The sequence below is a fragment of the Temnothorax longispinosus genome, chromosome 2 (genome assembly GCF_030848805.1).
Source record: "Temnothorax longispinosus isolate EJ_2023e chromosome 2, Tlon_JGU_v1, whole genome shotgun sequence".
NCBI classification, from domain to species: Eukaryota; Metazoa; Arthropoda; class Insecta; order Hymenoptera; family Formicidae; genus Temnothorax; species Temnothorax longispinosus.
The window spans coordinates 16,132,003-16,158,956 of record NC_092359.1 but is presented as its reverse complement, the minus strand read 5'-3'; the positions used below and the strand labels follow the sequence as shown (position 1 = coordinate 16,158,956).

Below are 26,954 nucleotides of genomic sequence, written 5' to 3'. Positions count from 1 at the left end.
AACTACGTAATGTTCGCTCGGGCGCGGCGTAATTTTACACTAAATATGTATGAAAAACCTTTTTCGGCTAAATTTTAATTGCAATAATAATTGTATCACGAAAAAGTCTATTGCTTTAATGATACAGAACTTTTAATTGAGTTTATCAAGTAATTAAATGTACCAGATAAAATCGATCTCGCAAAAAATTGTTCATTATTGTAACAAATACATGTAGCTTTGTTCATTATTTTGTTACACAAAATTATTAGTTATTGGATAAAGCAGTAGAATCTAAGGTTGACATAAAAAACTGAATTTTGAATAACTTACCTGGCCATTTCTTTGAGGAATCAACTCGCAGGGTTCCTTCGCTCTGGATTTGATCTTTACCGTTGGTGACGCGACAAGTATAGAAACCAATATCAGAAACGTCCAAATTTGTGATTTTTAATCGACTTCCTGCCAAGTTCTTCGCCGCGTGTTCGTGCATCTGGAATTTTATACGTACTTGCGTCTATATTTACTAAATAGTAACTTGAGAATTAAAAATTAAAAGAATTAAAAATGCAATGAGAGAGTATAAAAACTGTTTTCAATAAAAAATATAAAAGATATATAGAATAAACATAATCACTCGCGCAAAAAACTCTAGAGGAACAATTGCAAAAGTAGTTTAACAATTATGCTTACTTGTGCGTGTATTTTCCTAATGGTGATTTTCGGTCGGTTCTCTTCTAATGGCGCTTCATTCTTGTACCATCGTATCTTTGTCGGAGGTGGATCGCCCACGACTTCGCATCGCATATGAGCAATGCCGCCGGCATCCTTCGAGATGTTTGTCAGAGTCCTTACGAATTTTAAAGTACCACTTTTCGTGCCGGATGCAGCGTCCACGTCGGTTCTACGAAAAAAAATAGTAAAACACATTATACTTTACAGTCCTATAACAATAAAATAAGTAAAATATAAGCAACTTTTTTACAGTATTTGTTTTAAAGTATATACGATGATGTAGCTATATGTAGCAGTAAAAACAATGATTTAGCAGTTGAAACTATAATTCAATCGCGCATGATATATCGCGATAATAAAAAAATTTTATATATTATGTACCTTATGTCGTCTTGCATTATTATCTTATAATACCGCATGATATTACTAATTTACTATGTTACTGTATTACTACTTTATTGTAATTACTGTATTTATTAATGCTATTAGATTAAATATCCATGAATTTAAATATCCCTTTATGGATTGCATCTATGATCCCATCTGCGGTTTAGATAACAATGTAACTTTGTAACGAGGTATTATTGAAGCATATAAAGTTTATCGTTCGTGAGCCTCGTTCTATGCCTTGTTAAGAACTTTAGTTGAATCAACGTCAAATTATATCTTCATAATCCATAGCGTGAATAAATTTTAAAATCACTTGATCAAATCTTAAAAAAAATAATGCAGATGTAAGAATTTTTTAAATAGAATTAATAAAATTAATTATAGTTAATTAATAAAAATTAATTTTTTTAAATATAGAATTAATATCTAAATAAATAAAAAAGTTCTTTTTATTCAAGATAAAATAGCACATGAATGTACGCAAAAAAGATAATTGTCGATATCATAAAAAAAAAATTATTTATCTTTAATAATTATTTATATTTTTAATTTTTATAATATTTATTATCTGATCAAATAGATAAATCTGCCAAACATACTTATTTTCTAAGCTCATTAAATTCCCGTATCTATAATATAAGTGAAATAATACGATGTTTCGAACAGTCATATTATTTTTTTGAAAGCAAAGTTATGCGACACGAATCAATATCGTGTTCTCAGGGATATGGAATCATGCACCCTAGCGCGATAATCGTGAGCGAGATGCTAGTATCAATTCGACGCAACGCACTTCAGAGACATGGATGCTGCAATCAATTGCAGCTTCCGGCGGGTAGAAGCAATCAAATAGCCGCGCTTGCACCTCGGTGAGTATCAATCCAAGAGAACGAATACCACCGAATGCAATGTTAAATATATAAGTATGCATTAATACGCGGAGTTGTTTACGATTTTTATCCTTACTTTCTTACTCTCGCCGCGTTCGCGAAAGTAAAGGCGTATCGCGCCAAGTTTCTCTTATCGCGAGAGACTTGATGTATGGAGACGCATTTAGCGGAGCATACGTTTCCAGAAATGTGCCCCCCCCCCCCCGCACATTTTTTAAATCCCGTATATTCGCGCAAAGATATGGCCCGGCGGCGCCTCCTTCTACTGAATTCCTGAAAGTCACGGGAATAATTCAAGCGAAACGCGCACACGGGACAAAGGGCGACTTTAATTATGTCGCCGATGCAGCCGCATTTCACACGGCGACGTTCACGGCTGCCGACAGCCGTGCTAATGTTACGACGTACCGTTGTAACGAGAGATACGCGCCGTTCGGGTGCTAACGCGTTCATGTACCTAGCAGCGATGGGATGCGATTATTGTCCGCGGTTGCTTTTGTACGTTGATATTGTTGCTGCTTGGCACGAGAAAATGGAGATAAATTGGAAAAAGAAACTCAAATGTGCTTGGCAGAATCCCGATAGTCGGTGATAATGCAAAGTACCATGCGAGACATTTGGTTCAAATAAAATTTTGCGCAATTAATTAGACAATTATATTTAAATAAATAAATAAACATAAGTAAATGTAAAAGTTTTTACGAAGAAAGGGTGATTTTGGTTTAAGACAGATGAATGCTCAGCAAGGCTGCACTTTTTTGAACACTCTTCTTTATCGCAATGTTTTTATGTATTTTAATTGTGTAAAAAACGTATATATTTTCTATCGCATTGTACATATTGATGTACGAGCGATAATTCAATGGAATTGTCAAGATTTCTCTATTCATTCGAATGAATATTACACGTTTCTAACCTTCTCTATTTTTTTAAATAACTGCAACCGATTATTATAGCACCATAGAACTTTGTTGTACCATGTTAATCCAATTTGCATTTTTACTGCAAATAGCTAGCTTTAAAAAAAGATCCCTCATGCATTCATAAACAGCCCTCCATTAAATTTTGCTTGGTCGGTGACTGTTCTCGCTGCGAGGCGAGTTCGAGCGATGGCTGATATGCGAAGGAACACAAACGGAGGAACAGGGCGGTTAGGGTGACCCTATCCTTCCGCAGAGGGCCAATCATCGAGTTTACATTGCCGCCTGTGTGCGTGCAAGTCGGCAAGAAGTGCAGTGTACGTGTGTACGTGCGCATATACGCGAATGCGTGTGCGAGCCCTTAGATACACGGACGTGAGGAACGTCTGTGTACGTACCATCAGCCACGTTTGCACGTGGCAGGACGTGATTGCACGTGGGTACGGGGGGGTAACTAACCCCGCGTTTACCGCTGGTTATTGAATATAAATCAACCTATGATCAGTAAGTCATCGCGACGGCCTGCCAGAGGAAGCTCTCTTCGTTCGCGGTTAAACAATATGGATATGCAAACATTTGTCAGAGCGCCTGAGAAATAGATAATCGCCACAAGGTGTATAAAAATTGGTATTTTAAATTATGATATATGTATGTATGGACAAAATATCTTTCTATATCTCTCTAATGAGAGTTTGAAAATGCCCACATATAATAAAATACATTTAATGAAATATTGTGTCTGTTTTGTATTTTTTTTTACTATGATATACATATTTCGCTAAAAGAATATGCGCCACTCTTATTTATTAATTAAAATATTAATTTTGGCATATTTGTTTTCATAATGCAAGGCATACTTATATAGTCCTTTAACATCTTTCAATTCTGTAGAAGTAAAACAATAAATTCTAAATATCATCAGGATTGTGTTAATTCTTTCATAATTTTATTAAGGAACTTTCAACTTTAAATACTGTCTTAATGTGTTTTCTTGTACATCATCCTGTATCAAATGTAAATTTAAAAGTCCTCTAAAAATTATTTTTCTGAATGTCTAATTAAATACAGTGTAAGGATTTGATTTCTGAGGTGCGTCAAAAACTGGGAACTTGTCGGTGCAGCACGGTGTGCATAAATGCACCAGCGCAAATTGCATAAAAATCAACAGCGACGCGACGTGTGTCACGACCGTGGCTCGCAGCTTTCGACGCCGGGTGGCGCGTATGAAATTAGCGGCGTGTAGCGGCGGGCAAGATGAAAATACGTACACCGCCTGTGGCGTTGCACAACGCGCCAGTTGACTGCGCTTTATCTACTCGCCATGTAAAGTAATTCTATGCATTTTGAAGCGGACACTGCGTTTATCAGTCAGTTGATGCGAAACGTGCCCTTTCCACTTTCGGCGCGCTGCACGCGATGACACGCGCGTGCATTCTTAACTTGGCGTGACGCGCGATATATATACATAAAACTGCATACATTTACGTACGTAAACGCGACGCTATACCCTCTTATCTATATCGGCCCATCACGACATTTTTGTCGCACTGTCTCGCCGTATACATATAACGCGGAAAAATTCTAGGAGATTATACATACGGCCGTGAACTGAGCAGGATTAAAATCTTTAGAAGCTTTATGTATTCAAAAGATTACGGTACATCATTCAATAAAGTATTAAATACAATAAAATTTTATCTTTCAAAATAAGACGCGAGATTTATATGCTTAAAAATTGTTATAATTATTGCAAATGACGTTACATTATTTATTCATAAAGCTTGCTGGAAACACAATAATTTGCATGTTGAATTTTTGTGAAGTAAATATCTGTGAAAAAAACTTTCTTTCACCTTATATCGCCTAGAGAACTTTTTGTACAAATATTATATTTTATTCTGAATTATTTTTATAGGATACCTAATTTCATTAATCCTATAAAAATTATTAAGAAAGAAATAAAATTATTATACATTTTATATTGAAATAGCATGAAAATTATATGATTGAAATATCTTTCGAATAACGCGTTGATTATCTACATATGCTACTCTTGTCTTTAATGTCGGATTTTTAATAATAATTGTCATGATCAATGTGTATTTCATATGAATCATTATCATTTATCGATGCCGAATCATTTTAAGTACCGCGATGTTTATGAGACGATAACACGTACGTTTTATTTTACGAGATCTAATTACAGAAGCATTTGCAATTAATCGAGTCACGAATGTTAATCGATCGTGACTGGAATAATTAATATCGGAGTAAATATACAGTTTGCACTACCCTACGGCGGAGGGCGGCGACGGCAAAGATCGACAAAGGGATTTACAGAACACCCACGACTCACGACATGTATTCGCAATATATAATAGCATATGCGACTCTGCTAATTACGCGGTCCGACCCCTCGTAGTGTATGTTATGATATTTGTTTCGTGTGCAAGATATTATTGCACGAATATGTTGTGCATTCGTGTGTCGACGAATGAGCACGTACCGAATCATCGGCGCGGACCTACCGATTAAATCTCATAACCGATATTCTGCTATAATAAATTTCAGATTCTATACGTTTAACTTTCAAGTTTGGAAATCTGCGTATTTGAAAAAAAATAGCAAAGACTAAACATATGGAAAGCAAGAGATGCTCTTATATGTGGTTAGATGCAATTAAAATGACAAATCTAAATAAATTTCCATCTTTTTTTAAGTAATCGGTTTTTACTAATTGGGAATAAAAGCAGATTAAAATTATAAGTGAAAATGAAAAGTAGGTACATGAGAAGAAAGTAATTGTTTTTTGCATTTAAATAACCTCGTCACATTACAAAAATTTTACGTTTCATTAAATATCACAGGATTGAGATGCGGAATACGGTATTAAAGTAAGATATAATCTCTAAGATTTCCGGAAGAGACGTGGAAAATTTGTAGGGAAAACGCGTCGAGGAGCGTTAACACTTCGTCGCACCGACGACATTACGTCACTTTCTTCGTTGGCCATTTCAAGTAGGCAGAAGACCTTCTCAGACAGAGATTAGGAGGTTGTGCAGGGTTTCTATAAATAATGCAACGTTTAACTCACCCTTTCCCCTCCGACCGCTCAACGACGAGCTAGTCCCGCACCCCAATGTCGGAGACAACGTTTTAAGTGGCGGAGCTTGTTTCCCGCTCGCCTGCTTGGAAAGTTAAAGTTAATGCGGGAAGGAAACGTACAAATTGTAGAGTGGAAAGTCGTAATGGATTGAGCGCACTCTCATTCAAATATTTAAAAATTTTATGATTCTTTATATCGTTTTCATAATTTTCTTATCAATTTGTTTCCATTGAATATATTTTTGGAAATTTTCTCTAATATGTTTATAACAAGAATATAATTTCGTTGAAACATTTTTGTTTTAAGTAAAGCATGACAGACGTTATTTATTGGCGTACGTTTCTTCAATATTTAGAAAATGATATTATTAACAGAAAATTTCGCATTAAATATGGCCGTTCAATATAATTTTTATGTTAGAAATGAAACTCAGAACAGGACGAATATATTTGACGTTTAACGCGCAGTGGGAATATGATCCATCGGAGTTTATTTCGTAATTTCCTCTCGTATATCGTTTCGCTTGATATGTAATATTATAAAGGACAATCGTTGAGCAATTTATGTCGGTTATATCTTTATTACATATCACGTATTTGTTATTATAATGATATAAATAATGGTTTCTATTACGGCATGATTGGAAACTGCAGGCAGAGTAGTATCGAACGCCGCCGTCATTTTCAGACCCATAACATGTTGTTGCAACATTAGCGTACTCAATGTTCATTGGGGAGCAATATACACGCCGTAACATTTATACCCAAATTAGAGGTAAACAATATCGTGCCAATGATTATTATTGGTGATACTGCGGCTATACAAGCTTGCGCCACGAATCGTGTACGAATAACCGTTAATAGACGATTCGATTAACACTTGGCTTCCCTCGCGCAATTTATTTTGCTTATGTATGTTTACCAGTATTTATATTTATGTTTACTTTCACATCTATGCTCACACACACACACACACACACACACACACACACACACACACACACACACACACACACACACATGTAATTTTCAGAACGAGTTAAATTTTCTCAAAGTATATTATCGGTGTTTCTAACTTTATATATTCTAATTCAACTTGATCGGATTAGATTCTTCCTCAAGCGACTGCAGCGTAATCGTAAGATTATAAGGGCTTCTTCAAGATGGAGATCTATTCTTGTTTAACATCCCGTATAGAGATGTGGCTACTCGCAGAAGCCCACAGCCAACCGGGCATCAATATTAATGGAGCTATGCCGCATTTAGGATTTAGGGTGGAATAATGTATAGTGATCGCATTGGAGAAGTGTATGCTGATATTGTATACAGGCATACGCATACACAAAGGCGTGCACGCACGCAAGTGTACGGCCCCGGCTGGCGTCCTATCGGTATCACGACCATAATGTGTCACCACGATCGACTAGGACGCGTAATTTCAATCGCGGCCAACCCATTACCGTGTCATTATGTCGTGATGTAATGATGTAAACTAATGCCTCTCTCGTACTAGCGCGTAAACGTGATATTTCGGGGTACGGTGCATGTAAAGCCAAAGTTGTGTGACAGTAAACTTGAGTAGAGCCTCGGGTTGATGCGATTAAAATTGATCGTCATAGATGGTCGTAATGATTATCACAATTTTACCTAGCCAAACCTCGAGCCAAACCTTATTTAACACAAAATTATATCGCCGTCTAATTTCGCATGTATATCAAATGTCATCAAATGTAAATTTGGCAAACACAAAGCAATCAAAAATATATTTATGATTTATAATATATTTAAATAATAGTAATTTATTTATTTACAGAGAAAGAACAATTTTGCTGAGGTATCTACAAATTTAGCTATAGATACAGATCTGAAAATAATTTTGTTGCACCATCTCAAAATAATTATGTATTAGAACACTGAAGCACGATGATGTATTTAGCTAAATTTTTAGATACTTCAACAAAACTGTTCTTTTCTGTACATTTTACGTTAATTGGCTAATGTTTTTTTTTCATTATTATGTGTCACGATTGTTGCGCGGTTTTTGCCTTATTTTTATCTGAGAGAATTGCTCGTATTTTATAAAAAGTATTTTTTTCGCGATAATAATGGAAATTCATGGACATCGGCGCGAAATAAGTGAAAATTCTGCAGCATTAAGAGATTATATATAGCTGTATATAGATCCTCGAAATATATTTTCCTCGAGTACGACTACGCGAAAGGAAGATATAAATTTTACGAAACGGCCATAGATATATACGCTGTCTTGGAAGCAAGGTGTCGTACGCGCGTTTTATGGCATGTAATTTCAATAACGACGAGTGTATTATCGTGTCGAAATATATACCACGATAAATCTGTGCTCCGTAATATCGATTCGCGTGTCACTCTTGCGTGCGGGAAATACTGTTGAGAGAGGGAGAGAAAGCTTATCTAAGAACATTAATTTTCTTAGACCATTATACTATATAGAGTATTATTTAATTGCGTTACATTAATTTAATTAACAGCAAAAGATCCCTTTCAATCGCTTATGACTTAAAAATAATCGATGTTTTTTAATTATAAGAAAAAACGTATGTATATAGACTTTCCTTCGTCTGCGATGTCGATTTCGATATTCAATTTTCTGACCGACAAAACTGATTTATTACGACAAGATGTCCAATTTTTGAGAAGAGAAAATTGCAGAAAAGTCTCTGTATATAAATCGTGAGGTTTTATATTTAATAAGGTAAAGGACTTCTAAAAGAAGAAATGTCGACAGGAAATTAAAATAGAACAAAATATATTAGAATTTTTAGTACCGCACAGATGGCCCGAAACTACCGAATAACGTTTAAAGTGCCTACTATCCTTGAATTTGAAACTCTTTTTCTCTGCTCGACGTTGATTTCGATATTAAATTTTCCAGCATAACGACAAAACTGATTTATTGTGACAAGACGTCGATATCGACTCCTGCTCGCGGGGAGAAAATCGCAATCGGCGCGAGTCGCAACGCGCGGCGCGGAAATTGCGCGACTTTTCTCTTCGAGATCTCGGGCGCGCGAAGGGACATTCCCGAGAGATGGGAATTTTCGAATATATTTTCATCCCGCTGTAAACTCATACCGCGCGCACGGAGAAGCCTGTCGGAAACCTGCTTCGCCAGTCGCTGTTCGCCCGGGGAAAACGCGGATATGAAATTTGAACTGCGGAATTTCGATTGGCTCTATCGACGCGTCCTTCGCAAATTAGCTTACTTGTAGATAGGGGGACAGAGAATTCAAATTTAATCGCGCGGCAGCCTTTGCAGTTCCAAACAGGGTTCCTAACGGGGAAGTAGCATTATTAGCTTTCGAATCGAACCAATCAAGTCGCTTCCTTATTAAGCCCCGCGGGGTTCCTCTCCCCCTTGTCCCTGTCTCAGTTTGCCGTCATACAGCAGAAACGAATCTCTGAAACATCCTTCGTCTCTCTTATTTAATTATCTCTTTTTTTTTTGCGCGCGCGATTGTCATACCTGCCGCTTTTGATGCCCGATCGACCGATTTCGGAACTGTTAAAAATTTTGACTTTCCTTATCTGAATTCTAAATAAATATTATTATTACCTATAATAATAAATAAAATAATAAGCAATAATAACTAATAATATATGATAATTAATTAATCAAATTCATGTACATAAAATGTGTTAATATTGATGCAGATATCAAAGTCTTTGCGTTTCCTTCGAGCTTCAAGATTATCTCATACTTTGACGCGGTTCGGCGGTCAATGAAGTATTCTTATCTCGTCTTCCCGTTTTAGTAACGAGGAATTCCCACAAAAAAAAAACAGGAGAAGAACGAGAGAGTGTATGTGTAAAAGCGTAACGCAATTAAAAAGGGTTCTCCGCGCGGGTCGGTTTCTTGCCCGTCTCGGCAATTTCGCCCGGACGTAGGGAGGAAGTCTTCGGTCATCGCGGATAGACGCGATCAATAGCAATTTTAATTGCTAATTAAGCGCGGCGCTAGTTAGACGGATATGTGTTTCGTATTTAATCCTGCGATAAGACGATAAGGCGATAGGGGTTGCGGGCTATACAAGGCTCACCCGTTAGTGGTCGAGTCAAAAACATCGTTGTAGTCCTCGTCCGTGCTGTAGTCCTGCACGTCGGTATCCGAATCCTCGACATCGCCATTTCCACCTGCAGGAAGATAATTTTCGTTAATTCTCAGAATATATCGAAACGTTCCTTAAAGTTGATAAATTATTATTTTAAATAAGAACGTAAAGGCTCACTTGGTTTCCAATCAATGAAAAAAGAAAAGAGCAATATGAGACAAATTTTAATTTATTTTCTTAAATCACATTTTTAATTTGAAATTAAATCATCAGCCTAATTTGATAGAGAAAAATTAATCTTTTGAGATTTTATACACTCTTTCACTCGCCAGTGCTCAATTTCAATGACCACGGCTATTAAATGAAATCTGGAATTTTCTTGTACTAACGGCAATTAGCGTTCTTGTGGTAAGATTATACAGTTTCTTGTGAAGTTCGTCGTGAAACGAACCGTTCGTTATCGATTCAATATTGATGTTAAATCAAGAGTAGATCAAGCTCAGCTGAAGGATTAAATTAATTCTCGTGCACATTTCCGGTCAATTTCACTTCAATAGAACTTAATTACCAGCTCGATAATCAAATTTCGTCCGAGCACCGATATTTTACGAAATAGAAAATTGAAAAGAATAAACAATTATTTTCTATTTTATCGTTATTATAACGAGAGTTATTTCAATATATATTTCTCCTTATAAATATAAATTATAATTGCTATTTATTTACTAGTGATATAGATATTAATAATAATAATAGATACTATATTTTACTGCGATATATACGCTTTAATCAAGATTATTCTTGGCTGACTATTCGGTTCTTCGTGAATATTAGCAACGTTCCCACTCTTTATCATCGTTTCTATGTCGGTCTAACGATTTTTCCAGCGTTCCTGTGCACATGAAATTCGGGGAGGGTTAACGCGTCGAATTCTCGACATTCCGACGATTAAATTACAACCGGTACAACGGATATATTTGCCGAAGTCGGAGGGGTAATCTCCATGCACACAATCATAACTTACTCGCACGTCTTCCGGATCCTAGTAGGTAATATATTTGGCTAGACGGTGCCGTCAACAAACGATACCGTCGGTCGGCGGTGCCGCGAGATTAATTTGTGAATCGTGATTAAGGTCGGCACGTTCCCGAGGTTGTTAGCGCGGTAATGAGTAATCCGACGGCGAAAGAGGTTTAATATGGAATCCCATTCTGGGACGGCACATGCGGCGTTGTTCAGCATGCTATAATTGAAGAGCTGACGCAAATAACTGAAACTTATCATATTTATAAACGTCACATTTTCTGAAAATTAGCTGAATGTTGTAAAAGTTTTTGTGGTTGATAAATATGGGAATATTTCCAGGGTAATGAAATAAATGTAAAGAATATTTTCTTTGTGTTTTCTTCTTTTTCTTTATAAATTAAAACACTTAAAATATAGAAAGTTAAGTTTCTTAATAATACTTCTATTTTTAGGGAAAAGAAGGTAGAATTTTATTGTTATTTTATATTCATAATAAATTGATATAATTTTGCAATGAGTAATGTAAAATATTATTTAATAAATTTTCTACAGTATAAGATTTGATATAATAATTGATACGTTTTCAATTACTAATTAAATTATTACATCTATACAAAAACGCACTTCGTGCTCTTCCTACTTGGGCGACGTACCGTAACACGATTTCAAAAGAGCGCAGTTTTGTCGACTTTATGTCATAATTCCATTCATAAAAGTTGGCAACATCCGAGCGCACGTCGTGCTGTCTTGTAGTATGCTGTACGTGTAAAGTTTTGGCTCGTAGCCGTAGCCAAAGCTATTAAATAATCGAGTAAATTATCCACTCCTGCAATATCTCCCGCAACGTCAGCCGAGCGGGTGCCAAGAACAAATTTAAACTTCTATCCCCCCCCACGAGCATTCGCCTTTCGATCCATTGACCAACTCGATTTATTCGCTACACGCATTAGACGTTGATAGCTTGCCGCAAAAATGTTGTAACTCAAAATATTACATTTCTCAGAGCATATATGTTGAGAAGAACATATACTTTCCTTGAAAAATTCAATCTCGCTTTTAAAAAAATTAAATATTTGAAATAAAAAATTCTCACATAAGTAGTGACCTTGTACAACATTTCTGCTAAAAAAAGAATTTTTGTGAAGAAGCTAAACCTTGTGTACAAGTTTTCCAACAAATATACCGTCCTAGAATACAATATAAATCTATTTTAGAATTATTTTTTGGCTTGTCATACTTGATATATGTATATAACACTATTTTATTAGCAAGAAACATATATGTCTCATCGATGGGCACTTCAAAAAATAATTTGTTTTTGAGTTATAACCTTGTTGTATCGAGCCATCGATTTGATTATAGTCTATCACGCTGGAACAATGATAAAAAAATTTTTTTGGCTGTTGCCCCTCCCGTACGTGCTTTATCGTCGATAGGCTGCGACGCCGGGATTTTGATCGGATATAGAGAAGTTTTGCAAATATTGATATGGGAAAAATATGAATTTTATTCGCCGCGTACAGGCGCGATGCGTCCCGCTCGGATTGTAAAGTGACGTTTAACTTTGAATTTCGTCCGCGCCGCGAGTTTTTCGGCGAGCGCACGATAAAAAATCCACTCAAAATAAATACGAAAAAATCTCTGGTCGATGTAAAATAAAAGCGCGCGCAGTATATGACAAATACCGGCGGGTGTGCGCGACTCCCATCTCTACTTCTATATCGAGATTGTAATATTGATTGACAAAGCCGTGTGACGTTTTTAATATATAAAATATGTAGGAGATGCGCGCGATATATCGACGTAGATTTTCCGATCGCGCAATCAGTGACAAAGCACTCTGTAAATCAAACACTTGTGGTAAACAACAGCGGGGGATTTGTGTTTTTATTTTGTTCATTTTTAATATCAAATGCAGTTTTCAGAATTCACATTTTACTAAAAATATTATTGGCAATACTGAAAATGTTAAAAAGTATATTGCATTTCCATTTTAGCACGGAAGCTTTCGTAAAACTAATACAGGAAAATGTGAGAAATATCTTTCTTCATTAATTATTCAATAAAATTGCATGATTATTTACAGAATATATAGAATCCCTCAAGAATAATTTAATAAGATAAATTAATTTATTTTTACCCGTATAATTAACAGAAGGGAAGATCTTGGAATTTTATCAAAAACATTGAAATACGAAGAGTACGTTAGAATTTTAATCCTCCTCAACGAGAACGCTCTGATTAAGCAAGCTGTGGTTTAATCTTGCCTATCAGCGTTGCAGTGATATTACAACGAGTTGAGCAGTCATTTCGTTAGCGCCGCGTAATTGTCGCCGCGAGATTGCGGCCGCAGAAAGGCCCTTCTCCTACACTCTCTCGCTCGGTCTCGTTCTCTACCACTATGACAGTTCGTCTAATATGAAAGTAGTACCGCAGGACTGCGGAGAGTGACTAATCCCGCTGGCTGTCGTTGACAAAAGCGTTCTCCTAGGACTCGTAAAGACAGCAATCTCGCGTCATGCATCACGTACCCCGCGTAACGATCCTACGATTCGATAGGCAAAATGGCGAACGATGACTGGTTGTCAGATAGTTGCACAGATGTCAAGGAAATCAAGCAGATTGTCGAACAGAAAAGATAGCCTAATCCTAAACATTTATTGCATAGTTCGTGCGTATAAATTCTCTCTCTGTTATTTAATAAATAAAATACTTGCAACTTTGCAAGGAATTTTAGCAAATAATTAATAAAATATTTTTAATTACTATAGGGATAATTATAAATAATATTATTTTATCATTATTGAAATAATTATATATAATTATCGTTACATATATATATATATATATATATATATATAATTTAAAGATATCTATATTGGGGAACTTATTTTATATGTATAAAGATGCTTTGCCAAACATTGTCAAATATTATGAATATTATATTAGGAATTTATAATCTGTTTGTTAATAAAATTCTTCATCGGAAAATTCTATTCGCGTCATAATTTCGAATTTCTGATAAACGTTATTGATGTAACCAATGTAGTCTGGCATATTGTCGGAAGTACACAACTCTGGCGTCCCTATATATTTCGCGTATCCGCACGTGATGCGTTCTATGTTTATAACATGTGTACGCCAGTTGGCAAATGTTGTCAACGCAGATTTCATTTTGAATTACCGAGTTGATGATATCGTGAATATAATGAGATTTATCATACCATATGAAAATCGCTGCAGAATTTGCTGCTTTAACGTGTTCGCCGTAATCATCGAAAGTGGTGCATTTATGTGATTAAAAATCCGGATGTACATTCCCCACACAAATCCCTGTTATAGACGTATATTTTTATTGTTTGTTTCGACGATATTACAATTCTAGAGCAAAATTGATATAATCGAAAATATCGCGGAGTAAAAGATGAAATATAAAACGAGCATTGTTCTTTTTTCACAAAAAACAGCCCAATGTTTTATTAATATTTTTATTAGTTGCATCAAACTCACCGAAATTACCGAAATGACTCTAAACTATTTCGCATTCATGGAATACTTATTACTTAACAACAGCGTTGCATCGAAAAACCGCAACGATTAAACGGATTTTCGTAACGTGGTCAGTTTGAACTGCGATTCAAGTTAAATTTCACGGGTCGTTGAATGCTACCACCAAAACTCCGCATTCTTTAACGACTTCTGATTTCGATGTTACGTGCATACGAATATTTTCCGTGTCAGTGCGTACGAATCGAGCCGCGCAAATCACCGAGACATGCTGTTTTTAATTACAACAACGTGACTGCGGCCGTGCAATTTATGGAAAGAGACAAGCTGCGCCGCATAAAATAGCATCGGCCTGAAAATTGCGTCCGTACTTTTCGTTTAACTGCGCATCCGCGATCGAATTTTACATTGCCGTTGCAAAATTTCATATCGAGGAAAAAATTCGCTTATTTTCACGACATAAATTTCTTTTTTATTTTCTCACAAAGTTTATTCTTTAAATTAATTCTTCAATCAGTATACATCCTTCTCATTAAAATGTTATATCTGAATAATATTAAGTTATTCGCGCGTCTCGTGGGAAATACGCCAATATGATCGACGAAAATGTAAGTGGTAGGTACAGAATTCTCGCGTGTCTCAAGATAATAATCATAAAATTCTGATACACAACGTGGAAAAGCGTTGCTTCGATCGCGTCTCGATCTGCTGACTGTCGTCGGTACGACGACGGTGCAACCGCAATCTATGTGCACTGTACGGAAACCATTTGCAGCAAGTGTCTGGTTACGCGGTATGCGTCCCTCGTGAAAACGCCCGCAGCACGTATGGGAAAAGAGAAGGAACCATGTGTGCGTGCATGCCCACGTGTGCGGGCACGTGTATGGAACGTGCATGCACCACTCGTGGGAGAGGACCAATAAAATCGAACGCTATTGTAGTCACCGTTCCCATATGTTTTCCCGTGCACTTTCTCGGAAAACCGCGAAAACCTAAGAATACAATTTCAATCCAATCGTGAAACATACGTGGTAGCGTGTTGATGAGGATTTCAATAAATTTCAACGAATTTTTTGAGAATTTAGAGTAGACGCTTCTTTAACGATAAATTTTTGTATCTTTTCATTACTTTATCCTATTTCTTCATGATAAAATTGTGATAATTAAAATCACATCGTGATAAAAATCTAATTGATATTAGCAATTGAAATAAGTAAAAGATGAAATGTTTCTTATTTGAAGTAATAAAAAATGTTTAATACATCCACATGTGACAATTTTGAAAACCGTTTTCACAGAAACCACACGTGAAAGACAATACAAGCATATATAGCGTTATCATTGTGATTCCTATAAAATGTGCGTTGAGTGATGAGGTTAATCAAGCCCCATCCGCACGTCATCGGGACATTGCTCTCTCGGGCGCGGTGTCTAAACGAAATTTCAATTTCTCCTAGACGGCTGGCTGGCGCGAAACAAAGCGGGTCGGGCCGTGTGTGTCAGAAGCAGACTGACACGCGGCGCCGCATTCGCAACATTGGCATCCCACCAACGGCACATCACCGTGCCGTCATTATGCATTCGGGGTACAGCTTTAAACAAAACCGTGCCTACACGTGGCCGCAGGCGCCTTGACATGGCGTGGTTAATTCCAACATGACGATAATTAGTCGGCATTTGGGATTCATTGAACGCGCACGTCGACTTTTTGCGCGTTTCGCAACCTGACGGACAAAATTACGTATGGAGTGGCGCATAATTGTGGCGTGTTTCGGGAGTCCCTTGTTACAATCTGTCGACGCTAGATTTGTATGTATTTACTGTAATCTATTGCTAGAACTTTCAGCCTGGCGAATACTTCGAATCGTTTTCATTAGTATTTATTCAGGCGCTGCGTCGCGTCTTTTATATATCAGCACGGCATTTTTGGATTAATACTTGTAGCGGTATGCATGTCACTATGATGAAAAATAAAAAGAGAGTATGGAAAATCATATACATGGCGAATAGACAAGAAGAGCCGACATTTTGAAAGAGATGAAAAAGGGAGGGTTTCCATTCAACTCCGCGAAAAAAGTACGATACCCTTTTAATTTAAGGTATATTCGTAGCACGGACTTTGCATTTAAATGGCTCAAAAAATCGACGACCTCGTGGAAATCTCGCGCGCTTCCAGAATTTTTTATACGGGACAGACTGAGCATTAGCTTAGCTTTTTCTGTTCATTTGCATGGAAGTCTTTTTAACATGACTATTCTATTGTCATTGAAAAAGTGTCTTGTAAAACTTTTATTTAATATTAACAGCCAATGATATTATAAAATTATAATAAGACAATTTCATTCCTATTGAAATTTTCCGATTCTGTTGACAAATTTGAACTTACGTATGGACGTGTAACATTTTTTCTCATACCAAAAAAGCTTCATTTTAATACAAGTTTAATCGAGAATTTTTAAAATATTTAATACTCGAAACAAAAGGGCGTAAAATTCTGCCTATAATTTTTTATTATGATAAACTTGCCTCTCAACAGTTTATCATGGAACCCGTAAACGAGAAGTGGTGTACGAGGGCAATTCATGCGTAATATTCGCGTATTTTCCAGCTGAGCGCGATGCATCGGCGATCGCGCCGGTGATTTTGTGTCTCGTCGCATGTAAAAACATATTTCTAGCTCGGCTGTACCGTGACGAAACGTGTGACCGATTGAGATTATTTAAAACACCGGTGCGGCCCGCGCCGTGCGTGGACCGTGGCGGGTTTATTTCGACCGCGGCTATTAGCGCGTTAAATATGCGCCCCAGGCGCGATCCGCGTTATGCGCGGAACGTGATCATCGTAAATTATATGTACACCCTCGTTAACCATTTATCCGCGTTAATGTATTGCATTTGATGCGGTTTCGATATGCATGTCGCAGTACTTTCTTTAGGACTTTTCATCGACTGTTACATGTGACTATTGTATATGTACACGTGTCGCGCATATCATTATCCTTTAAAACTCTCTAGTGAAAAACGGGGATCGGAATATCGATTTATTTTTTTGAAGTATCCTTACGAAACTACGATATAAATTACATTTAAATATTAGCATCTCAAGACATTTATCTTTTTGCTTTTCGCTCGCCGTGCCATTATACATTTTAAACACATGCATTTTTTACTTTAGGTTTCGAGAGAAATCTAAACTCGCCGAAAGAGAAACTTGTGCTTTTAAAGGGTTAACTGAAATCGAAGGTTGAATTAAACTTTCGTCGCGATCGAATCCGATTTCAACGAAAAGTACTGAGTACAAAATCGCGTTTGTCAATCCATGGATCGCAGGTTTTCGGCGCCCGATGGTCGGTCGGTCGGTCGGTCCCCTCGTCGCCGTTAGCAACTTTCATCGTTGTACCTGGCGATTAGATACTCAAGAGAAACGTCCTTTACCGAGGGAAAACCCGGTTTAACGCAGTGAAGGAAGCCGCAACAGTGAATTGACTCAAAGTTTACCGGGTTGTCCGCCACAACCACTTTAAGCCGCGTTCTCTCTCTCTTTGTGCCCGATGGATCCTCATGTATAGAAGCCTTCAAACCCCCGTTTTGCCGCGGGCTCTGGCATGGACAGTTCCCTAAAGCGATTCTTGACCAACTCCGACTATTCTCCGTTCTATGCGCACAGTCACTCGAGCTAAATCCACTTTGGTTATCGATGAGCTGTTTGACCGAGTGGAAAGATAATTTGTACATTTTATAGTTGTATAATATATATGTGTGTAGAAATCCGAACAAGTTATATTATTCTCAATATTGCAGTGATTCTCGTATATTCGTGATTCTCTCAATAATTTTGCTTGCGTATGACAGAATTTGCAGTCTAGTTAAATTTAGCACCGAATAAATTTTGTCCCCCTGACTCTCTATAAGCTTGATATTGTCACTTCGAGTGAAACTACTTACAATTAGTTGCACACCAAGAAATTACGTACTATATGTAAAATTGAGGAACTATATGAATTTTTGTGATGCCATGTTATATTTTGTGTGCACATATTACAACAAGATCGATATAATTCCATTTATTTACAGTAAAGACATTAGAAAATATAAAATAAAATAAAATATTACCGATATGTTGCGAAATAAACTGCAAGAACTGTTACCGTATTTCTACAGCAAGAAATAATAATTTGAGAACAGAAATAAAGATATGAAAAGATATAAAAATAAAAGATCATCAAAAAAAATTATTTTTTGATAAAGTTTAAAAAATTGAAAAAAGGACTTTTAATGTATTCCTCATTATTATTGACCCTGTTTGATCAAATGGAGCGCAGTTCAGTATACGTTGCACGTGTATCTCCGTATCGTTATGTCACGTAACGAGACGCGATCGTGTAATCCGCGATCATAGAAGAGCGTGGGTAGGTACTTGTAAAGCTGATACGTGTCGCTCGTTGTTCACGTGCGGCACAAAAGAAATCGGAAAAAGACGATAAATCAGCGCCGCGACACGGTCGTCGTCGACGCGGGCAGTTTTTAAAGTGCTTGGCGCACAGATTTTTTTAAAGCCCATCACCATCGTGCATAACTCTTGTCGGGCCGCAAGGATTCACATTAAAATTTCATTCCACGTTGACGCTGCCCAAATAATTTCACGCTAAATGCGCGCGCGGATCTTACATAATCGGCGAGCGCATGCCCCGTCTTTAGAAAATTTAATTTCGCCATGATTGCCAAAGAAAAACACCACATTATCAAACTGAAGCCTCAGCATACTGAGAAGCTCTTTATCTTACTTTACTTTAAAAATAAAATGTTAGATGAAATAAGGCATCGCGAAGTTTGAGTTCTTAATTGGAACAGAGATAATTTCAATTGATAAACATCGGCAATATTATATAAGTAGTAATTAATTTTTTTATTCGTCGTACGTTTGAATTCCCGAATGTAGGATGCACAAGATTGATTATATAGATAATCATTCACGTATCTTATAACAGAATCACGAATGCACGTTTATCACAAGAGATTTTTTGATTTTTCTTTGAATATCAGATTTTACAAACGTTACAAGGTATAATTATCGTCGTGAATGCCATTGAATAGTACATATCTACGTCATTACCCGCAGGGTGGTTCCGCTTTCTAATAACGCACTCACTATGCGAGAGCCCGTAAATACCGTCGAGCGAAAGGTCTGCTAGACCGCGCCAACATCCTCCCCTTCACCATTGTGATGTCCCGTAATAATCGAAAATGGCACCCTCTTTCCCTTTTCTCTTGTCGACCTTTGCGGCGACGCGGTTGTGCCAGCTATCAAAATAAAACGGTCTCGATGGCATTCGGGTCGATTGTGCGACCGTGAAATATCGACGAAGTTACGGACGCCCATTGTAATGTTCGACGGTTCGTTTATATCATTTAACGCTTTGACCGTCTTTATGGCGAATCATGACTGGGAGAACGAATATATTTGGATGTGCAATATACTTTGAGAGTTTGAGTACGATGAGAAATGGCTACTGGAATTATCAGTCTTGCCTGGTCTTTCATCTGTATTTGCAACGCATGTATTGTAACTGGAAGAAAGAGCAATATGTCGAGTTACTTCTGTGAACAATAGATGTAATTCTGTATAATGATTTAACTTCAAAATATACTTGTGTAAATTATATTCGTGCTTTCTATGGGCATACATGTGTATAATTTTTAATAAAATTAGGATGGAATATAATTAAAACATCTGTACCAATTTGCGAACTACGTTCAGATTTAGGATCGACAGTCTTGAAAAAATATATAATTATTTCTCATAAATTATGAATAATGAAGAAATTGTCTTTCTTTAATTTATATTGTTTAACTGCAACAGTATTCGTAATTCGAACGTTTATCCTTGTTTCTTTAAATAAAATTCTAAGTCTCTTCTTCAAAAAAAGAATATATTTCTTTTTATCTCGTTTTGCTCGTGGCAGCAAAAACTATCTACCTATCGACTAAGTAAACTCATGCAGCGCGATTATACTGGAGAACTGCTGATCCGGCAAATTCGCACACGGCACTCAGTTTCATGGCGCACTTTCGTCCTGCCCAGATGATGTCACGCATTAGATACGGTTATCGACCCTGAGTAAGAAATTATCTTTTGCCTATACAGCAATTCATATAGCACATATTGCCCTATAAATTTGGTCTCTTCTCCAAAGTGAAGATTATACAATCCTTTAGGTGTATAAAGATTACGTATAATAAATATTAAATATAAAATATCTTTCTATAAAGTACGCAAACGAATATTTAAAGAAATATATACGATCGGTCTTATGTTAGCAAATTCGTAAGATCTGCGGAATTTTGTTCATACACGTAAAGCGACATGATCCTTTGCCAAGTGAGCACTCGCTGGTTAACGATTCGCGATGAGGCGTCGGCTGGGGGTCGGGAGGAGATCCTCAGGAGATCTTTCGTGTCGCCTCAAGGACAACGACGCGGCGGAACGGAGGGGAACGGGCTCCTGAAAAGGCGTCGTTGGCGCGGGATTACCATGAGAATAAGGACCCGCTGTCAGCAGTGTCAAAATACGACCGTTCCTTTTCGTACGGACGACTCGGTCCGGCCCGGCTCGGCATGGCGCGTTGCGCCTGAAAACGCGTCATTCAAAGCGGCGAGACTGCCGTGCCCCGGCACGGCGCGACTTAAAAATTGTACACCTTGGGGAGCGCGACTCCCCCTGTAAAGGACCGATAGTATTCCGGGCCGCATAATCGCGAGGGTCGCGCCGATCCTTTGGAAAACTTAATTTCTGGCCATAGACGTGTTAGGGACGGCGCCCCTCCTGCTTTTTCAGGAAAGGTTCAATTAAGCAGCAACGCTTTATCGGCGAAACTTTCAACGAATAATAACTTGTTAGTGTTGAAAAGAAGTTTTGTAATATGCTAAAGAATTATGAAAATTTTTATAACATAATATTGAATTTCATAGAATCTGAATATATCTTCACAAAGAATTCGTTGCTTGAATATCTCTTTACATTATATATATTTGACAATGACAATTTAAGATAGTTTAACAATATAAAATATAATATTCATATAAAAACACATTTAAATAACAAAACATTTATATTATTAACCATTAAGAATAGAATATATTATTTTCGAATAAAGTTTTGTACAATTTATAGGATTACGACTTCTCTATCACTTCTATTCAGACGTATTGATTGACGTACCACATGAGTTTTCTTAAACGACTCGACAAAAAGCAAATTGCAAAGTTTATTCATGAGATTATTTTCGATTTCGACAATACAACGGATGAAAGATTTGTATTATCCAGCAGTTCTGCGCTTAGGCATAATGAGATCAGAAGTGGCAGTAGAAAGAGAAAGAAAGGGACAGAGAGAGAGAGGGATCGCGAAACGAGGTATACGCGTGACGCAGAGAAATGGCGTTTCTAAAGAAGGCGCGAGCGTCTGACAAGCCTCACAATACTCTCGCTCGGGACGACCTCCCTGGATTTATGCACGCGTCAAAGTCACCGTGGCGGATGCGTCTTGGTATGCGGTTCCTTGCGCGCGTTTGTTGCGTGCCGCGACTGCCGCGAGCGAAATTGAGAGGGAAAGAACGGCGTCAGCGAAACGAGCCCGACTGAAAATCCCGCGGCGATTCCGCGATTATCTCAAACGTATCTCGAGCTTTTCGAGCTTTAGCCTCGTCGTCGGTTCTTATTTCCCGTTTTAGAAAATACTAATATCAATCACATATATAGTCTGACTGATGGATCCGAATAAAATCTTTTGAAATATCCTGCGTTATCGAATTATCATTTTTAGAGATGCTACGCACTGACATTTGCGGCTTAATTAAAAAAGGATACAAGAGAAATCGCGGTAATAATACAACATTTCTAGAATTAAACTAATTAAGCGTCTCCATAAGTTCAATTATATTATGCAACACGACGCTGATCGAAATATTGATCAATGCGACCGCATTAATTTTCCCATTGCCATTAAGTGCACATATCCACACGATTGCACCGGGAAAATTGCAAATTGCATCGCCGCAGAGCACGGTAGGCGGAATTAACCGCGATATAATTTAACGCATGTGTCTCAATCAATTGAATTAATCGCTACCAATAGCGTTCTGCCAATATTGCGACGCACCGGTATATTTTAACGGGAATCATAATTTTACTTGGCGGCTGCATGCAAAAAAGAGAAAGGATGGTTAAACCGAGCTACGATGCCTCCTACAATCAAATTGAGATAAATTACGGGAAAAAGCAGCACATTGTTCCCCTCGCCCCTTTTTACCTCTTTTTACCTCGCACTTTTTCCCCGCCCGTGTTTTCAGGCAGAGAAAGGTTCGTGTTTCTCATTTACTTCCACGCATAGTAAATGTGCATAATATGTATGTACACTGGCATAACTTGAAGTGATCAACTTTTAAAGTAAGAGAGGGAAGGAACAAAGCACCCCCGCCTTTATAGCTTATATCGATAAATTGTGTGATATTTATTTTGATGAGAAACATGAAGCAAGCATATGTGTAAAATATCTATCTAAAATATGATATAAAATAGATAAACAGATTTTACCAAATATACTGACAAATCTAACCTGAACAATAAATATATATTTCTTAGACAAAGCTGTTAATTTTAGAATAATTTTGATAGTCTTATTAGTAAAAGAAGCATAAGCAGCAAACTTCTATTAGACGGGTTAATTTTTAAGATACGTAATATATATAGAAAATCTTCATCCTGATCACGTTTCACTGGCGATTTTACGTTTAATCACTTTAATTTCGCACTCGCCGTCCTGCGAGTCACATCCCCGCGTTTTGCGAGGATCAGTTGGCGAAGACAGGAGCGACCCGAGTAAGGCGATCTTTCGTTACTCCCGAAAGGAGAAGGAAAAGGATCGGAGAGTGAGAGAGAGAAGAGAAAGAGGAAGGATAACCCGTGCTATATTTCAGAAGCACGTCCCACGTTAATGCAGTAATTTCGCAGATAGCGAATTTTGCTGTAGCCCAGCGCTAATTGCCGGCGAGGGGGCACAGGACGACGTAATATCGTCGTCTCCGGTGAGAGAATGTATTCTCGGGGAAGGGGGGGACATGGGGGTGTTACGTGCGAGTGTGTGCGTGCGTATTTATAAATAGACGATCCCGCATAATTAAAGGGCTACGCCGCGATAAGAGCATGCTGAGGCGAGTGAAGTTTTACGCGCTGCCGCGCGTCTTCGCAAAGCATCCGAGTGTTTGAAAATTCTTCTACGAGAGCTACTCCGTTTTCTGTGTAATTTCAAAGGTCGAAATATCGTGTATCCTTCGTCTCTTGTGATTTCGAAAGCACATTGCAGTTGCTTACCTTCATCAGCATCGCTAGCTCTCAGTTAATTCTAAGAGGATATACCGAATAAGTCTGACAAATGTGAAAGTAATAAGGAAGTAATCGTAATTTTTTAACACAAATGTTGGAACATGTTCGTGACTCTCTTTAATAATCTTTTCTGATAATATCTATCTATGTCTAAAAGCTGAAAAATCCTAAGAATATTATTTCCTGTTTTTTAAATTTAAATAAATTATAATTGTAATTACAATTTTTTACTTTCATAGTGATGTTAAGGAAAAAGCAGTCTTCTTTCAAAAGTGTGCTGTATGAAAATCTCCATTTGATATTTCAAAACGCACTCGCGCAAGTCCGGAAGTCTATAATTTCTTATCGTGCGTGTGAGACTCGTCGTGCGAGACTCACAATTAGCTACTTTTTTCCCCCCTCTGACAAAGTCGTACTTGTTAGGGAAAATATCTCCGCGATAAAACTCCCGAGGTGTCGGCTAATAAAAATTTGGACTCGGCGGGGAATCGAGAGAATATACGTATATATGTACTTAACGTATCATTTCTCTCGCGTGACGACGAAAATCTCGCGTGCCGGGTGTCACTTATGCGACACGGTATATATTTCCGTGCGCGAGTGCGTTGTCGCGCGTCGGCAATGCGCGTATTTATGCGTGTGGTGCCAAGGTGCAGCAAGGCAGGGAGGGAAAGGGGGGAAAATGGGGATACGCGACACACAGCTCTCTTATCTGCGTGCATTATTGGCGCATTATTCAGACTGCCGGCACCACCCTCGACTGTCTTGACTGTCACGTCGTGTAACTTGGTACTCACTTCGTATTTTCGCAGCGAGAGTACGTGTCGGCGCCAATCGCACGCGCGCACGTGCGTGCGTAGTTGCGTGCGTGCGTGCACATTTCGAGCGAGTCTCACGAAAAGTCGGGTTCCGTATTTACGTAAATGCACGATGAGAACGAAGGAGACGAGGGAGGAATTGCGATGACGATCTTCGGTGACGGCTGTGTATGACAAGTCTCTTGAAAAAAATTGGTGAATATGATTCTACAATTGAAAGAAAACAACGTTAATCCAAGCAAAAACTTTTGCTACATTGTAGAATAACGCATATTTTATGCTCTAGTTTTTGAAAGATCGTTTTTTACAGATTTGGTGTCGCGAAACCAAAATGTGTTCCTTATAATAATAATTCAGAAAATAATACGCGCTTGCAAATTAGAGACGAATATTAAAATAAAATTAGAAAAATAATACAAAAACAAAAGATTCTCGCGATGGACGAGTTGCGGGTGTTGTGTCAAGAGTGTTTTAAATGGCAGTGTTCTTTTGACTTATTAGAACATATTTCCTGAAGGTTAATAGTTATAAAACGAACGAGTTTGCGCGGTTGGCGAGGCGAAGAGAAAGATTATTGTTTCCTCTTCGTGAAGGGAACATTAATCTTGAATTCCCGAGAGAAAAACAATGATTAATGGGAAAATTTTCAACGCGTGTGCTAATAAAGCTATCATGATCAAAAGAAATATTACACTTCGGATAAAGTACTTGCCGTTTAAAAGGAAAAAAATATTAATATAAATGCGTGAGAGATTCATTTTGTTTTCTTAAACTCACACTTATAATTTCTACATAATACATTTAATATATTGAAAAAAATATAGATATACTTTCGATATTTAGAAAACATACATTACTGAAATACAAATTCTTGAATAATATTAAATATGTGACGATTATCAGTATGAATATGAAGAGTAAAAAAGATGTATCTTTTATAATTTATATATAATCTCCCCAATTCAATTTTTATCTCATAAATTAAATATATGTAGATTAAAAATTTAAATAGCTTTTATAGATGTACATCTAATAATTATTAGAATAAGTAATTATAATTACTTATTAAAATAGGAATTAGACTATATGTATATAAGTTATTTGGCCTATTCGTGACTTGTATAATATCTGATAAACATAAAAACATAATTCATACATGTATTAATTGCAAAACATATCATTCTTTTAAAAGGAAATCGATAAAATGTGCAGGTGCAGGTAAAGCCAGTTACGCTGAGAATTTTACGTATTTTACGTACACTAATATTTTCGGAGGCCACGTGCGAGGGAGTTAATATAAAAACCGCGGAATTCATATCCTGGAAGTGTATCCCGCAATATTACGGTACACCCTATGATATAATTCCTCTCGCGTCGCGACCGTCCATGTCGATCACAAATTAACTCGGTTTAATTAATGTCCGTCCTCCCCCGAGCGTCCTCCAACCCGTCGTCCCCCTCTCGCGTCATTCGAGGTTCGTCGACGCGAGTAACTCCCGGAAGGAGAGGGGTGGAAGTACCCACCGTGGATATCCCTGTAACCATCGCCGTTGTCCCGAACGGCACTCTCGCTCCTTCTCTCGGCAGGACGAGCACAGAGGTGCACTTCAATTAATTGCGCGCCAGAAGACACGCGAGCGCGCAGGCCCTTTTTTGCGAGGGTCCTTTTTTCGTACGAGCAGCGGCACCACATTTGAGCCGTGACGAGGAATCGATAGGTGTGCGCGTCTCTCCTTTTTCTCCCCCTTTTTTTCTCCTCGGCGCGGATATGTGGAAATTCAAAACGACCAACGACCGCAATGGCACAAATGCAATAATCGTGTGTGCGGTAAAGAGAAGACAAAGAAAGAAGAGAGAGAGAAAGGGTACAATGTGAAAGTCGTCTATTCGACTGTTTGACATCAAAGGGAAGTTTTGTCGCATGAGCGAGGAGAGAGAGAGAGAGAGAGAGAGAGAGAGAGAGAGAGAGAGGGGGGGGGAGGGGAGTTTGAAGAGCGAGGAGACGGGACAAGAGTGAGATTTCGCCGCAATGCGTATATGTAACTACGTATCTGCGTGCGCTCCGCACCCATTGCGCGAATCGCATGTACATGGGAATGTGTCCTCCGTGCAT

The 26,954-nt window shown here is 37.7% G+C and overlaps 1 protein-coding gene across 2 annotated transcripts in view; it reads right to left on the bottom strand.

Moving 5' to 3' along the window:
- Window positions 1-26,954, bottom strand: part of Ror (tyrosine-protein kinase transmembrane receptor Ror) — a 250,063-nt gene that overhangs the window by 41,953 nt on the left and 181,156 nt on the right. For both annotated transcript variants that reach the window (XM_071769767.1, XM_071769766.1), the window contains exons 3-5: window positions 10,099-10,192; window positions 673-883; window positions 313-472 (exon numbers count right to left, since the gene is read on the bottom strand). In XM_071769767.1, coding sequence (XP_071625868.1) covers window positions 313-472; window positions 673-883; window positions 10,099-10,192 — 465 coding nt within the window. The remainder of the gene's footprint in view (window positions 1-312; window positions 473-672; window positions 884-10,098; window positions 10,193-26,954) is intronic.